Raw genomic sequence first — 17,186 nt, forward strand, 5'->3', positions numbered from 1 at the left:
TTACTCTCTTATCTGCTTTATTATTTTAACAGATAACAAAAACACACTACTAGATTTTATAAAGTGTGCATAAGATCTGAGTGATCACAAACTTTGCTTTTGTCAGTGCCAGTGTTAATACCATTAAATCGTGTCATCCCACAAGTAAACAAATGATTTGTGAAATTATTGTCCTTTGGACAGAATTTACAAGGTACCATTTGTGTGGTAGGCGGTATAGCACCGTATTCACCTGATGTTGTTTTATAGAGCAAAAGCTGGGGCTTAGTTAAGAAATTGCTAGAGGTGAGAGTCTTTGCCTCCAACATACAGGAAAACACAGGATTGCCAGGGTTTGCACATGGATGCCACTGGACAGAGGCTGTGTTCTTTGCACCACCGCTTGGTTTTGTTTCTGGCTCAGAAGTCATTTTCAGTTCCTGTGCAAAAGTAGAAAAATTAAGAGGTTCCATAAGAGCATAGGTAGTTAAATGACATATTTAAATCTAGCTTTATAGATGGTTCACTTTTAGAAACTGAGCTGGCACAGCAAGGAGGTAAATCCTGTTGAGCTCAATGAAACAACTTCTTCTTCTTCTTCTTGAAATTTGTATACCACACTATATCTGTAGATTTCTGGCAGGTTCACAACATAAAATTACAATATAAAAAGCACACGATACATAATAAAAACAAAAACAAAGATAACTCAATAATCCCCCTTCCACAACACATTTAAAAGAGCATTGGATGTCAATCAGCCATACTATTTTTTTATTATGAGTCGAAGTATTTAGGACCAACTGAGGTGCTTGATCCTTGCATGGCTGTCTTCCTTATATGCAAGTGACTTGGAAAAACCTTTACCCCTCATTAAAAGGAGCCCTGCTACAGATTTAAGGGGCCCAGTGTGACCTTTGTAGCCCCAATGAAGTTCCTCTGAGCTATATGCTGTCACAAACTGATTGGACTGCCTCAGAACTACTCATACATAAAAGCTCAGTGTCCTGTATTTTTGTCTCACATCTCAGAAAGAAATGTACTCTTAAAAAAACCCAACAACTTCAGTTTCTAAAAAATGATGCTCTGTTCTGCTTCTTAATACCGATTTACAAGATACTACTAAAATGAGAAAAGCGGCAGGGAGCACCGCTCCTAAAAAGGCCGTTCTTTGCTGTGATGTAGGCAGCTAGCTAGGCCGGGCAAGAGAGTCGTCTGCCCCCCATTCTCCCACTACAGCCGCTGGGCTTTGAGGGCCAGGCTCCGCCGAGCCGAGCGACCCCAAGAAAGACAGCACCCCACTCCTTACCGGCCGGCGGCGAGAGCTCGGGCCTCCCGACTGCGAAGGATGCGGATGCTGCGCCGGGCTGGCCGCGTCACCATGGCAACTGCCTCAGCATCTCCACACATCACGCGTCCCCCGCCGCGTCGCCGCACCCTTTGTTGACTCGGCGTCCGGGTCTCCGCCAGCGCTGGCCCCGCCCCGCAGCGCCCGCGGCTCCTTGGGGCCTGTAGTCCCCGCGCGCCTCCCTCTGCCGCCGCGCCTGGCAGAGGCGAACTACCGCTCCCAGGGTTCGTCCGGGCCCCGCGGGAATGCGCAGGCGCAGTGCTCGCCTCCGCCTTTCCGGCTGCTTGTTTGTTGTTCTGGCGAAGGAAGGAGGCGGCGGCGACGGCGGCGGCGGCGGCCGTGACAGCAGCAGCAGCAGCGGGAGCAGCCCGGCCCGAGCGCGGCTCACATTCCCCGGCCTCTGCCCCTCCTGAGCTCCTCGCCCTCAGGGGGCCGGGCTCGCTCAGGTAGGCCCGGCCGGGAAGGTCTCCTCGCCATCGGGCACCTGCGCCCTTTGCCCAGCCAGGCCCCGAGAGGCCTCGGAAGGGGGCGGGCAGGTCTACTCGGGAGGAAGCGGGCTTCGGAAGGCTGCCTCCTGCTGCAGGCCTCGCTGTCTTCGGCCGGCCGAGGGACAAGCCGCACTTTGCAGTTCAGGGGTTTCCAAACATAGCTGTCAACTTTCAGATTTGAAAATAAGGGATCAGCAGCCTCACCTGTCCCGGGGAGAGTCTACAGGATATCTAACAATCCGGGATAGCAGCGGGAAGCGGCGCTGGAATAACGGAATTTCCCGCAAAAAGAGGGAAGGTTGACAGCTATGTTTCCAAAGCAGAGGCGCCTCTGGATTAGTGGCTGGTTGGCCCTTCCCTGAACTGGAACTTTTGAGAATAGCACAGAGTCGCGCAATTATTTCGCTCCCTGAGTGCAACTACTCCAAAGCCTCCCCTTGGCGCAGGTGGAGGTGGGTGACAACTTGGCTCCTTCAGGGGAAGGCGAGGCTGCAGCAGCATCCCCTGCCTGTCCTTCTCTCAGCAGCTGCAGGGGGTCTTGGGATTCTCAGGCTGGCCCTGGAAAGTGTTCTGCTCTGTGACAGCTGACTCAGGAGAGGCACTGCCGGTTCTTGACCAGTGCCTGGATGCAGTGGTGGGCTGGGTGAATCCTGACAAGGCAGTTGCTGTGGGAATTGGTTGCCTGCCCAATGGAGTTGAATTGCCCCTTAAGGAGCACATGTGTCATCTAGGGGGACTCTTAGATCCAGCGTTGGTGATGGAGGCTCATGTTGCTTCCATGGCTAGGAGTGCCTATAGGCCAGCCATTCCTGTGGCCCATGCATTGGTCTTATCATAGTTTGTTTACGGCCATGTGCTTTATTTGGGGCTGTATTTGGGCTTTGTTTGGAAAGTGAAGCTGGTGAGTGGGGTAGCTAGCTGAAAATGTATAGCAGTTCTAAAGGAAGAGCATTGGAGGCCAGTTAACTACTGAGTCGGGTTCAAGACACATGTGTTGGCTTAGGACCTACGTATTTTCTGATCCCTTGCCTCACAGATTTAGCTGACACCAACCCTGATAAATTTCAGGCAATTTAGTAAAGACATTTTTATTTGCTTTGGCATTTGGTTAGTTGATTGAAGGAGATGTTGCAGTTCTGTGACATCATTTAGGATTGATTTTAATGAAGATCAAGAACCTAAATGAAATAAGTAGCACACTTGTAACTAGATGTACTTTGATGGGAAGCTAACATTCCTCATGACCTCTGGTCAGAGGGTGTGATGGACAACATGGGGAAATTAGTTTCTTTCTTCCTAGGAGAGAGCCCCAAAACAGAATCCTAATCAGGGAACAGCCCTGCCATATTTTAGACATTTCCCCATTAATTTAAAAGATTTTTCTAAAAATTGCCAGAGGTGACTGCCTGAATCACTATTAAAACAATGCAACAATTTAAAAGCTAAACTGTAAGGAGTATAAAAAAGTAAGATAAATCATTACCTATACAAACTAGAGTGTTCCTTGGTGGGGTGTAATTATAGCATCCCTGCAAATCAGTTTCTGGAAGCTGCTAGCCCACCTACCCACAAATTCATGTGTTAAGATATTTGTGTTTTAGAAGGGAACGACTTTCATGGCTGGTTACCTGGAATAATTTCTCCCTTGCTGCTAAGGCAGTAGCTAATCAAGTGGCTTTAGAAGTACAAGTTGTACAAATAAAAAAAATACAGAGCGATCAATAGCAGCCATTGTATGCAAGATTGATAATCAGTTAACATCCTTTAACGTTAAAAAGACATAATGGCTCTGCTTGTTGACTTGCTGTCTGTTTTAATACTCTGCACAAGAATGACTATTCCACCTGACTTCATTGCCCTGGGACTACTTTGCATCTGTTTCCATAGGTATAAGACAAGTCCCTTAGAAGTGGAGGAAGGGGCAGGACAATGCCAATCTCTTCCTGCAGAGTGATGCCACTCGTGCTGAGCTCCCTGTTCTGCCTTCTTAAGTGGGGAGGTGGACAGAAACCCGCCATAAGTCCTGAAACAGAGAGGGGCTGAGCTGACTTGGGATTTGTTGGTTCCCTAGTAGACCCTACTTATTTGCTTCTACTTTCTGCCCTAGGTGACAAGAGTGGGCAGGCTGTGGGTGTGGTGGCGGCCCTGTCACTTTGGTTAAGCACTGCTCCTGCCCAGCTGAGGTTTGGTTTGCAGCTGTATCCGGGAGTAAGCAAACACAGTGGAGGTCAGCATGCATAGGGTTGGGCTGCCCCCATTTTAAACTCTGGAGCTGAGGGATGACAGAAAAACCTGTTATGTGAAGTAAGGCTTTCAGCAGATTTCATTAGCACTGGGCTGTGGTTGGAGTTTGAAAGAGCTAATATTCTGCCTGTATCCAAGAAAGATCAAATTGCTGAAGGTAGTAGAGCTGTTAGGTTATTTTCAGTGGCAGATAAGGCTTAGAATAATAAATGTTAAAGTGGATGTTCACTGTGGGTGGAATAAAAGATCAGTGCGATTCTGGAGAAAGGGAATGTACTGCACTCAACTTCCTACTCTTTGAAAACCCATTCCATATAGAGTTGTCTGCAACAAGCTCTCCTGTCAAGGATGAACTCTCCATCTGCACCGGGGGCTAGCAAGGAACTCTTTGGTCAAGTCCTTGCCTACTCCAAACTGGAGAGTCTCCACGGTGCAGGGCATAGACAGTTATGAGAAATGAGCTGCCCCTCAGCTAGCTGGCCCAGCATTGCTGACCTCCAGGTTCCTGGGAACACAAGTTTAAAACCACTGCTCTAGTCAGCTTAGATTTTAAACAGGAAAAAGATACTGGTGAAAAGACAGAAAAGCTGCAGAGTTTGTGGCTAGATGCTGTGAATAGAGGAAAGCATGCCACTCGCTGAGAGCAGAATTGGGCACCCTGAGCACATCAGCTGCATTTGTCAAAAGAAAGGAGGTGCCTTCCAACCCGTCTGGCTAGTGTGTGGCCAAAGACCCAAGGAAGTGAATTACTTGGCTAGATGGGAAAGAAGTAGCTAGCCAAGTTTTTCTGGGATCAGTCTAGGAGCCTGTTTTAGTCAGTATTTTTCCTTCGAAGAAAAGGGGGAGGAGTGTCCCTCTGATATTTGCATGTACCTAGCAAAGAAGCGTAGTTAATACAGACAAGGCATTGTTCCTTAGGGAATGTTATAGAGCAAACTGGGTGATCTTCTGAGCTACCAAGTGACATTCAGCCGTGTCTAGCATCAGGTTATGTGTTTGTGGGCAAACAGTGACTGTTTTTACTACTGCTTGCAAAATAGCAAAGGAGGGAAGTGTGCTTGAGTACTAGTTCATCAGAAAACATATGGGAGCTGCTCGGACGTGACAAGGCAAAGTTTTGGATATATCAAGTGAGGCATTTCTAGTTAATGAAATATTGGCTCCCTTCTACGAGCTATTGATGAAGCAGTAGTTCCCCACCTTACCCCTTTCAGAAAGGGTGAGTTGAAGCTGCAGCAAATGGAGAGAAGATCAGTTAATGATCAGAGGAATCGAGAATTTCTCTTCAGAGTCTAAGGAGGTGATAGAGCAACATTCACATCTTTCTCTGAAGTAGGATAAGGCAATCAGTGGCTACCAGTCATGATGGTTGTGGACCACATTTTTGGAGACCGTTTCTGGGGAGACTGCCGTTGCGTTTATGTGGAATTCCCATAATGTGCATCTGATTTGCCATTGTGAGAACAGGGCGGGCCTTTGGCCCTTCTTACATTCTTAGAAAGGTAAGCAGAGAGAGGCAGTATGTCTGTGTTTGGTACTGGAAAAGGAAGAGGCAAAGGTTCATCTGGCCCTCTTGCAGTCTGCCCTTCTTCCCTAGTTAAATTTTGCCTCATGTTCAGCATATGGTAGGTGGCCATATTTAGAAAGAGTTTTCTCTTTGAGTTAGATCAGAGATGGCCCTAGAGACTCTTAGGTCGCTTGCCTTCCTTCCTTCCAGCTATGGGGAGTGTCTTCAATGTGGGCACGTTCGTGCAGTGCCCCTGCATTGTCCACATGGCTTGGATTGGGTCAGGTGAATATGGACAAGAGGTTAAGGTTGGATTAAATCACCTTTGCTCCCCACTCTGTGATCCCTCGAATGAACTGGCTCTTTCTAGATTCTGTTTGCAGTGGTGAAGTTTGAAATGTATTTGAACAGAGATCCACATTTAGAGTCAAGTTGGCTAATCCTTTCAGGTGCCACATTTGTACTGTTCTTTGTTGTTTTTTGCTTTCAGCATCTGTCAAAATGTCTGAAAACTCCAGTGACAGTGATTCATCTTGTGGCTGGACGGTCATCAATCATGAGGTACTCTATGGCAGTGTATTTTAAGTGGGGCTGGTGATGATTTGCCCTTAGACATTTCAAGCTCATCCTACAAATTTCCTTCAATAGCTGTTACTTTGGACTCAATGAAGGACGAGTCCCCTATGCATTTTTCTGCTGTTTTCAGCTAAGACACCAAGAAATGAGTTGATTTCTATAGGACACTTAGTTGAATCAAGCAAACCTCACAACAGAGCCCAGTAGCAGGGAAGAGCTCAAGAGCACTGATGAAGCCGATCCCATTATCTTAGACAGGGCAAAGAAGAAGTCTAGATGCTTCCATAACCTCAGGGCCACTGAAGCAAAATTAGATAAATGAGAGCAGTCAGGATTTGAGTTTGATCTAAACTTGAATGTGCTTTAGTAGATTATGCTCCGCTGATAACCTTGAAGTAATTTCTTGTATGACTTAAAGCCCCCTGAAGATAGTCTGGGAGAGATGCATGTCCGAGACCCTGGAAAAGTGCTGCTATTCAGAGTAGCCAAGACATTAAGCTGGATGGACTGAGAGATGCAGTGTGCAGCCCTTTGGACTCACAGGAGCCTTTAGCCATTTATTTTGTTTGTTAGCTATCACCAGCTGAGCACCTCTAGTTTCACTTGAGAGCTCCTCCTCTTCTTTTTCATTTAGGGCTCTGATGTTGAGGCTGTGGCATCTGAATATGAAGCTTTAAGTGGTCATGTGGAGCCAGCCTTGGATGAATCTCTCTCTCTCGCACAAGGTGATGAAGGGCTAGCGCAGCCCATCGACTTGCAAGGTAAGCCTTAGGCCACAGCTATGCCACCTGCAACCCCGTGTGCAGTGACGACTCGACTGCTTCGGTCGTGGACTTGGCAACACTTGTGGAACTTGAGGATGAATCTGATAACCAGGACATGTCAGTAAGGGCAAGTGAGCTTGGGGAGCTGCCTTAAAGAGAGACAGCAGGCCTTTGTACAGCCCAGTATAATGACTGGAAGGTTTCAAACAGGAGACTTTCCCCAGCCCTACTTGGAGGTGCTGCCTGGGATTAAATATGTAACCTGTGTGCAAAGCAGAAGCTCAGCCATTAACTAACAGCAAACATAGGAGCCGGGGCAAAATGACCTTGGATTGTGCCATTGTTAATACAGGTATATCCATGTCTTTCATCCAGCGAGCTCAAAGTGGCATACCTGGTTCTCCCTCTCTGCATTTTATCCTCACAACAACCCTGTGAGGTAGGTTACGCTGGGAGTCTGTGACTGGCACAAGGTCACCCAGTAAGCTTCGTGGCTGCATGGGGATTTGAACCCTGGTTTTCCAGAGCCTAGTTTGGCACACTAACCAGTACACCACACTATATCTCTTAACAAAAAGCTAGTTAAGGCTGAGGAAGGCATGTAGAAATACACTGGAGGGACAAGCCGTTATAGAGAATGGAGATGCATTTGCCATAAGAAGGTGTGATGGCGCAGAGAGCCAGTGCTGTGAGGAAGCAAGCAGACCGAGCCACTTCAACACTCTGATGGTCCTCTGGGCTGTCACCAGGTGTGTTTTTTATTTCCTGCCTGCCTCTACTGATCAGCCCTTTCACCTCTGTAATGTCTTTGCTGTCCCAGTGAACTCACTATACAGTGGTACCTCGGGTTACAGACGCTTCAGGTTACAGACTCCGCTAACCCAGAAATAGTACCTCAGGTTAAGAACTTTGCTACAGGATGAGAACAGAAATCACGCAGTGGCAGCGTGGCGGCAGCAGGAGGCCCCATTAGGTAAAGTGGTGCTCCAGGTTAAGAAGAGTTTCAGGTTAAGAACGGACCTCTGGAACGAGGTACTTAACGAGTTCTTAACCCGAGGTACCACTGTACTGGCGGGGGGGGGGAGTGGGGGAGGCATTTAGGCGTAAAGTGACAGCCAGGGCATCCGACCAAAGTTAAACCAAAACAAATTTACATTTTACTAAACGCTATTTTGGAGGAACTCTCCAGATTTTAAATAAGTTCAGTAGTTACTGTATTTTTCACCCTATAGGACGCACTTCCCCCCTCCAAAAATGAAGGGGAAATGTGTGTGCGTCCTATGGGGCGAATGCAGGCTTTCACTGAAGCCTGGAGAGCGAGAGGGGTCGGTGCTCACCTGTTCTCACCAACCCCTCTAGCTCTCCAGGCTTCAGGAAGCTATCCGCAAGCCTTCGGAGCCCGGCGGCAGTTCCCGCCGGGCCCCCTAGGCTTGCGGATAGCTGCCTGCATCACGAAGCCTGGGGCATCATGAAGCCTGAGTTCCCGCCGGGCTCGCAAGGCTTACGGATAGCAGCCTGTTCTGGGGGCTGGGGTCGGGGGAAGCTTGGGCTTCCCCCACCCCAGCCCCGTGCCTGGAGGGGAAATATTTTTTTTTTCTTTATTCCCCCCCCCCAACTAGGGCGAAAAATACGGTAACTCCAAAAGCAATTGGGATGTAAAAAGGACATGGAAAATGCATCCATCTCAATTTCACCTAGGTTGTTTTTCTACTAAAGCAAAAAAAGGCCTTGCACTTGCAGGAGCAGTAGGCTCACATGGACTCACTCTGAATTGAGCAATACTACACTTTTCAAATTGGATGGAAGCTGGATTGTGGGGTGTGTCTAAATGATGCGTGATTTTCAACGTGTGGATCCTATTGGACCTAAACGATTGTGGGGCGGGGCTGCCTGTACATTAAACTGCAGTATTTCACATAAAACAGCAGTATATCTCTGGATTCCAGACTATGTAGGTGCATGGATTTGAAACCAGCTGTGGGAGCACACTGTGTACTGTGGACACAGCTTACTCCTAGTTTAGTCCCCTTCCTTCTGAGTACTACTAGGAGGAAGAAGAAGAAGCTGACCGCCAGGGCTGTCATTGGACTAGCCATTAGTAAAGTGGTGGGCAGGAGGGGGCTGGCTTATGGCAATCTGAGGTTGGTAGGGCAATGCCCCGTTTGTTCTTGTGAACTAGCATCCATGGGCTCTCAGACCAGCCTCTTCTGATTTATAGCTCTTTCTATCTTCAAAACTCCTCAGCCATCCTCCTCTCCTCCGCTTGCCAGCTTCACTTGCATACCATGTTCTCATTCTCCACTCCCATCACTGCTATCTGGATGGCTTAAAGGTTTGGTGGAGGGACTGGAGCTTTGCAAAGTTTCTTTTTCACCCAATGTTCTCCACCCCATTTCAGTTTCCTGGCCTGACCTTTTCTATCTTCTGGCAAGAATTCCCAGAAGCATAAAGGAGCAGTTTTGCAACCAAGACAAACACAAGGCAGCCAAGAGTCTCCTTGTAACTGTTCGCAGCATAGGAGTGTGGAATAAACTCCCTTCCATTGTTCTGGAAGCAAACCCAGGGAAGGTTTTGTTTCTTTGTTTATGGAAGAATATGAAATGCTTACAGAATGGATACCTAATTTGTCTACAGGGTGTTCCTTTCCTTTCCTTTCCTCTCCTCTCCTCTCCTCTCCTCTCCTCTCCTCTCCTCTCCTCTCCTCTCCTCTCCTCTCCTCTCCTCTCCTCTCTCCTCTCTGAGATAATTGTAGTACTTGCCTGTTTATCTTATATGTGCTCAACTTCTATTTCTTTAGCTCATTTTGGCCAAGGTGATGTGTCATCCATGATAGTTCAAAGTCATTCTACCTCAGAGGCCATGAAGCCAGTTCCGGAGGTAAGTTGTAGTTCTATGAAGCACACAAGCGTAAGAAACAATGGAGCCCCACCAACCCCTGCTGGCCGAACATGATAGAGGGAAATATTCACCTTAGGGTTTGCTGCTAACTTGCAAGCCCAGCACCTGCTGCTGACTCTTTTGGGCTAGTTTGATGGGAACTTGAGTCCCAGGCAAGGGCATGTAACCCTCAGGTAGTTTTTTAGAAAAACACCTTCCTTATATTACATCATAATGAGTTAGTAAAAGTTTGTTGCATTAGAGTTAGTTATTTATTTATTGAACCCATATGCTGCTTTTCTAGAATAGTTTTTCTCAAAAGCAGTTTACAAAAAATATTTTGTCATATTAAAGGAGGGATGCAGAAGGGAAAACAACAACTAAACAGCTAGCTCTGCATTTGTAATCTTTGCTGACCCTTTTCTGAGATATACAGTGGTGCCCCGCAAGACGAATGCCTCGCAAGACGGAAAACCCGCTAGACGAAAGGGTTTTCCGTTTTGGAGGTGCTTCGCAAAACGAATTTGCTATGGGCTTGCTTCGCAAGACGAAAATGTCTTGCGAGTTCCTGCGATTTTTTTCCGCTCCCCACCCCCTTTTTCTAAGGCACTAAGCTGCTAATAGCCTTTTAGCAGCTAATCCGCTAATCCCTTAAGCCTTTAATAGCTGCTAATAGCCGCTAAACCGCTAATAGCGCTAATCCGCTAATGGGGTTGCTTCGCAAGACAAAAAAACCGCTAGACGAAGAGACTCACGGAACGGATTCTTTTCGTCTTGCGAGGCACCACTGTACCTTGAAATCTACAAGCAAACATGGGTTATTGTGTTTTTTGATGTGAAGCATTCCCCCCCCCCCAAAGCTGCAATGCAGATGTTCCAAAACACTTGGAAGACAATATAGATTTCACAGGTGAGAAAAATGCTTTATCCTGTGTTACACCTGTCATTTTACATTACATCTAAGGATGAAAAAGAGAAAGTGACAGATGAAAGCTCCTGCGTGGGGGCAATTAGCGATGACTCTGACATTGTGACACTCGAGGCACCGAAAGTAGAAGAAATTGGAAGCCCAGAAGAAGAAGAAGAAGCTGTGCCTGTTGATGAGGCCGTTCCTGCCCCTGAAGATTTTAACATGGGCTCCTCTTCGAGCAGCCAGTACACCTTCTGCCAGCCAGAAACAGGTAGGCGACGTCTCTTGCACCTTGTAGGCCAGACTTGGCCAGAAAAAGAGGCAGCAGCAGCTCTGCAGGCTTCACAAATCAACTGACCACCTTTCCTGCCGCCAGTCAGGTTAAGGAAATGAGATCAGTTTCAGGAGCAGCCCATGAATGTGTCAGCAGTGACTTGAGCAGTCGCACTTTCATTCCCCAAACTGTGGTATCATATATGGCCTTTCTCTTAAAAGAAACTGATTTTGCACCATACTGATGGATCAAGTGATTAATTCTTGGCGCAGTCCATTTAATTCAGTTGAACAGTATGGGAGATCATGATACCACTTGCAAGAGATGGTTAATACGGAAGCCAGTCAAAAGAAAGCTCATTCCTAGCTAAGCTTTCCCTCCAGCTTCCATTCATATGTGCTGGTGTTGTCTGTTCTTTTTTTAAAAAAACAACAACCTGTTGGTTTGTTACCAGGAGTGTCTGATGAATAATAATAATAATAATAATAATAATAATAATAATAATAATAAATTTTATTTATATCCCGCCCTCCTCAGCCGAAGCCGGGCTCAGGGCGGCTAACAACAATTAAATAATCAAACAATCAAATAATCAAACATTCTAAAAACATTCCATTATAAAAATTAATTAAAGTCAAATTAATGGCAACCGTTAAGCAAAATTCTGTGCAGGTTGCCAGAGGAGGGAGTCAGGCTGGGCCCTGACCAAAGGCCTGGTGGAACAACTCTGTCTTGCAGGCTCTGCGGAAGGATGTCAGGTCCCGCAGGGCCCTAGTCTCTTGTGACAGAGCGTTCCACCAGACTGGAGCCGCAGCCGAGAAAGCCCTGGCTCTAGTTGAGGCCAGCCTAACCTCTCTGAGGCCTGGGACCTTCAGGATGTTTTTATTTGACGAGCGTAGGTTTCTCTGTGGGGCATACCAGGAGAGGCGGTCCCGTAGGTACGAGGGTCCTAGGCCTTTAAAGCTGCAGCCCTATCTTTAAATACAACAACATGAAGTCTTGGGGAAGAAAATCTCCTCTTTCCAAACCACACCTAAGCTACATAGGGAAAAAATGAAGCAAAAAAAGTGCCCCTGCAGAGCCCTGCATGATTTCTGTTAGGGGGAAAAGATCTTTAAATAATTGAATCATAGAATCATAGAGTTGGAAGAGACCACAAGGGCCATCGAGTCCAACCCCCTGCCAAGCAGGAAACACCATCAGAACAAAGAATTGGAGGCTGTCTAGTTTCATCTTGGCCTGGATGTGAGGCTCTTTTCAAGTGTTAATACTTTGCCTGTTCGGCCTTTTCTAAGCAAATTTCAAGTCCCATGCCTTTTCTAATCACTGCAAATTTAGAAATGAAATGCTAGAATTGCCTGCCTGTTCATCAGATGCAGTTGGCTGATCTTATTCCCAAGGGATGTTGGGATTCCCAGAACTGAAGTCTTGTTAGGTAAGCCACCCTCCCCCAACATGGTGCCCTTCATATATTTGGGATGCTGCTACCGTCAGCCCCAGCACCATATGGGGCTGCTGGAACGTTAGCAGATGTACTTCAAACATCTGTATGGCACCAAGTTGGGGTGCTGCAAGGGAAATGCTTTCACCCAGCAAGGTAGTTTTGCCTGTGTGACTTTCTCTTCTGAGACTTCCCCAGCAGCCATCTAAACATTAACAGAATGTGCTTGACAATCTTAAAGTGTTCATAATTCTGTTTCCCAAGCTCCTGCCATGTGTTTCTACTTAAAATCTACCCAGAAGCAGTTTGTACAGGGGCATGCCAGAGACTGGAGTGAGTGTGTGCACATTGTAGGGTCTTCAGAGTCAGGGTCTAAAAACCTTGAGTCTGGGAGAGTCGAGGCCTAGGGACCACCCCCAGCTGCTGACAGGACAGCTGCTCTTGGGGCCAGAAAAGAAGCCTCGGAAACCCTAATGTCTAATTTGCTTTTGGTGATCAAGGTGTCACGTACCTATGCTTTCTTTCTATCTGTTCCCACCCTAGCCAGATTGCTTTGTGGTCCTGTGTTGCACTTTCCTTTTAGTCAGCGGTTAAAATCTCTTCTTTCTGTTATATACAAAAGCCGGTTGGCTCGAGAAGCTCCGGAAGATCCCAGAGTGTATCAGTGGATGGGGTGAGCAGCTAAAGCAGCAAATGGCCGGCTAGGTCCCTTTCCAAGGTGGCCCAGCTGCTTGTGCCTGGTGTGAGCTGTGGCTTGTGGTGTGGCATCTTGTCTGCTTGTGTGGTGGGGACAGCAGTTTCAGGAGCTAGCTCAAGTTGTTGCTTGCTGATGGCAGGGTCAGGAAAAGCAAAGACAAACGTGGAGGGGGCAGGGAGGAAACAGTAGAGGGGGAATCCATTTGGCTTATTTTGGGAAGCCCCCTGCATTTTGAATCTGGGAAGCTCTGCTCCAGGGACAACTGTAAGAACAAGCCTATACCCCCTAACTCAACTAAAATGTGTGCCATTAAATGCAATAATCTATTACAATATTTATAGATTAATCTAATGTGTCAGGTTGTTCCTCTTCTTTCTGGCTTACTATTCGCATTCTGCTTTGCATCACTGGCCTATTGGTGATGTGCTTGAATGTTGAGTGAAGTGTCTGCCTTAGAACTGGCAGGTATCTTAAACTTGTAAGTTACTAGGGGGGAAGCCCTTTGGGTTGTCAGCAGAGAGGAGGGCTATTTCTGGTCCTTCAGCCACAGTAACCCCCTTCCATTTCCTCCATGGCCACCTGAATGACCATCCTGTCACTGGTTTCTCATAGTGGGTGCCCCCCCCCCCAATGATCTGAGGCCATGTGGCCTTGGCATGAGCCAATCTTTACCTGACAGTGCTGTTTGGACAGATATGCGCATTTGCGTTGGAGAGCGTATGATGTTTTCAGTTGCAATATAGACGGAATGGATAAAAAGGCCATTTAGGCAGGCCCCCTACTCCTAAAAATGCACCCATACCCTTCCTCCCAGGACCAACCCACATGATCCAGCTGCTAATCTACTGATCAATGCAGCAAGGAATCTACAGTGCAGCCAAGTTCTTGGTTACTTGAGCGCAACAACTGAGCCCCACACTGCTGGCAAAGCAGTCCCAGGGGTGGGTGGGGGCAAGAAGATTCCTCCTGGTTCTGGGTTTCTGCTTTTTCAGAAGCCTCAAAGCCAAGTTTTGTCAGAATTTTAAAGACCCCAACACCTTTAAGAAATATAATGGTATTTATATAAATATTTTCTTGCCCCTCTGATGTCATTCTCTGTACACAACTGAGGGGAGAGGGTTTGCTCAGAACTAGCGGCTGTGGATGAGGACATGGCAGAAGGGGAAGCTCCCATCCTGCCACAAGGGACACACCTTAGCAGGCTCTAATCTTCTCCTAGGATGGAGAGAACAATACTCCATGTGTCAGGCTAGGAGGCTGCACATTCCTTGCTGACAGCGTAAAGGATTGCGGGTTTGCATTTCAGTCTTTCTGCCTCGTCCCAGTGGCGAAGAATCAAGCAGCGACGAAACCAGCAATCGCTCCAGCCCCACCCTGAGGCGGCGACGTGCGAAGAAGAAGTTGGTCTCAAGTTCTGAATCAGAGGATGTGCCACCTCTCGAACAGGAGACCGAACAGGCCAAAGAGCATTCGCACAAGCATCAGTTCAGTAGTGGCCTTAACAGGTGCATTATCCTGGCATTGGTGATTGCAGTCAGCATGGGCTTTGGCCATTTTTATGGTGAGTACTTGAATCTTCATTGAACTAATAAGAAATATGTTTTTAAACCAGTGGCATTTCCTCACAGGGTGCTGTAAAGACCAGATCCTTACTTGCCCTATCCCCTGCAGGCCAAATTTGAGAGGTGGGCAGCCCCTCTCACCTGACATTGCAATAATTGTCAGGACTTCAAAGCAGTTAAGAGAGTTGTCGGCATATGGAACTTGGTTTGATGACATTTACATTCACATCTTAACAAGCAAAAATCCCTGCTTGGTCTTGCAAGTGCCCACGTTGTGCCTTCAGACCAGTCGCCTAGCTTTGCAGGGTCCTTGCGGGGAAATTCTCTTGCACATTGTCCTTAGCTGCTGGGTAGGAAAGTGGGATATAACAGAGACTGACAATATAGATGAAAAGAGATGTGATTCTTACAGCTGGTGTGTGTGTGTGCATGTTCTCCCTGTCAGTCTGCAAGCTGAGGGAGACGTCTCAGTTAACTGAGGCTCCTAGGCAGGATGGCTGACGTGTGATTTGGCCCATTCCACTGACACACTCTTGCTTTGTGTGTGTGTCAGTTTGAAATTTAGTTATAAAATCCAGTCACTGATCCCCTGCCTGTGTTTTGTGGTTTCTGCTGTTTATCCCAAACATAGTAACCAGTCATCTAAAATAGAGAAAGTCCTGTGTGCAAAATTCCTTTAGTTGACGACCCAGATTCCTGATGTTCTGTTCTAGTAATACCATTTTTAATGGTGTGTAAAAAGAGACTAAAGATTCTTGAGTGAGTTATAAAGCATTCAGTAGAAAAACCTTAGAGCAAAACCTAACACCTATCCATTATTTTGTCCTCAGGGAAATATGAAGGTAAGAGGCTTGGTTGGAATGTGTTGCCGTGAAGCAGAGGCCAGCGGCCTTTTCCCTCACCTTCTCACTCTGACATGCTTTTTGACCATGGATGCTCTAGCACAGGGGTAGGCAACCTAAGGCCCATGGGCCGGATATGGCCCAATCACCTTCTCTGGGTTATTTCTGGGGCATAGGAATTCGCTCATTTCCCCCCTAAAATATAGTCCAGCCCACCACATGGTCTGAGGGACAGTGGACTGGCCCACGGCTGAAAAAGGTTGCTGACCCCTGCTCTAGCAGATTAACCTTGTTTTCCACTAGGGGGCATCATTGCAGGCTCTTGGACTTGGGCTATTCAGTCCAGCTCCTACATTGGGAAATTTTTTTCATGACTTTCTGGTTCTTTGGCGGTAGCATGCACATTTTGATGTCAACACTGGAATTCCTGGATGGGAGGTGTTTGTGTGCTGCTTGTATAGGAGAATCAGATTAGCCTTTTGCTTCTTGAGAAGCTAAATGTGCCCGCTGGGCCAGTAGTTTGTGCTCAGGCACTTAACAAAAAAATTCTATGGGCTTGTGTGGATTCCAAGCATCCTGTTGCTGCTGCCACCCCTTGTACCTTTCCCATGATTCTTGAGACCAGTGTCCTTCCCCCTCCTGGGTGGACCTGCCCTTCATTGTTTGCAGTTGGTTTGTGCTCAGAGGGCAGGACTTTGAAGCAGCCTCCACTGCTCTCCTCCTTAGTCACTAACACAGGTCTGGGGAGGGTTTGTGGTCCTCTGGCTGATTCCAAAAACTGGTCTTGGTGTTCAGCAACATCTAGAGGACACCAGCTTCCCTAGCCCTGCTCTCATGTCACTGAGTGAGCATTTGTGACATGACATTGCACGATATAGATTTGCATGTAGCTGTTTTCATGTTGTTTGTACTGATCGTAGTACTTCATACATTTCACCTTTTCAGAGAGGAATGTATGTTACAGGCTTTCCTTGTCCAAATTGATGCTGCTATTGTAATAGATGTTCTAAGGAGGCCTGACCTGGATTTGCCCCTCTGATTTTGCTGTTTTGCTAATACAGGTTAATGTGCAGCTGTGCACAGGGACACACTGGGGCTTTGTGAGTGTTCTGAGCCCCATCAGTCTGTTCATTTAATGATGGATCAGTGTCTTTGCCACTGAGCTTAGCTTGCTTTCATCAGCATAGCGTTCATGCCTTATTTTGTTAATGCAAAAGTCTAGCATAGCTGTTGCAAACAATTAAAAAGGTGACCGTTTTAAACTACACTGTTCACTGATTAATGTACTTATGAAGGACTGAAGAGAAAAAAGCCATCATCACTGATAAGCTGCCTAATTTCCAATTTTTCTTGTCAGATAAAAGAGAAAATTTTCTGTTTCAAGGTACTGTTCAGATCCAAAAACGCCAGCAATTGGTTGAGAAAACTCATGAAGACGAACTGAATGGTATAAAGGATAATCTTATTCAGTGCCAACAAGAACAAGGCATGAAAGCAGAATGTAAGGTAAAGGTGGCTTTCCCATCATACTTGAAAGCGAGGATGGTATTTTGCCTTTGGCTTCCAAACTCCACCTCCATTGGGAAACTTACTACCGCAAGTGTTGGAAGCTGTCTTCTAGATGAAGGCATGGCAAAGTCCAGTCCTGGCATAGCAGGCAATTTTGAACTGGTTCAG

General features: G+C 46.9%; 2 protein-coding genes across 6 annotated transcripts in view; one reads left to right on the top strand and one right to left on the bottom strand.

The window, feature by feature from the left end:
• On the bottom strand, window positions 1-3,393 carry LOC310664772 (uncharacterized protein; the record flags this gene model as incomplete). Its single annotated transcript, XM_083414322.1, has 3 exons — window positions 1-419; window positions 1,289-1,947; window positions 3,382-3,393. 3 exons carry the CDS (start codon window positions 3,391-3,393, stop codon window positions 413-415), a joined length of 678 nt encoding a protein of 225 aa, XP_083270448.1. The 3' UTR covers window positions 1-412.
• CCPG1 (cell cycle progression 1) overlaps window positions 1,624-17,186 on the top strand; it is an 18,598-nt gene continuing 3,035 nt past the window's right edge. Inside the window, exons 1-9 of one of the 5 annotated variants that reach the window (XM_083413017.1) lie at window positions 1,624-1,773; window positions 6,057-6,127; window positions 6,777-6,903; window positions 9,704-9,783; window positions 10,748-10,964; window positions 13,031-13,081; window positions 14,412-14,666; window positions 15,498-15,509; window positions 16,894-17,015. In XM_083413017.1, the coding sequence (XP_083269143.1) occupies window positions 6,068-6,127; window positions 6,777-6,903; window positions 9,704-9,783; window positions 10,748-10,964; window positions 13,031-13,081; window positions 14,412-14,666; window positions 15,498-15,509; window positions 16,894-17,015 (924 nt within the window). In that variant the 5' untranslated portion in view covers window positions 1,624-1,773; window positions 6,057-6,067. Of the gene's footprint in view, window positions 1,774-6,056; window positions 6,128-6,776; window positions 6,904-9,703; window positions 9,784-10,747; window positions 10,965-13,030; window positions 13,082-14,411; window positions 14,667-15,497; window positions 15,510-16,866; window positions 17,016-17,186 lie in introns of all 5 variants that reach the window. The other 4 variants (XM_083413016.1, XM_083413018.1, XM_083413019.1 and 1 more) reach the window with 4 other exon arrangements.

This window comes from Podarcis tiliguerta (genome assembly GCF_965153285.1).
Source record: "Podarcis tiliguerta genome assembly, chromosome: 14".
In the NCBI taxonomy this organism is placed as follows: Eukaryota; Metazoa; Chordata; class Lepidosauria; order Squamata; family Lacertidae; genus Podarcis; species Podarcis tiliguerta.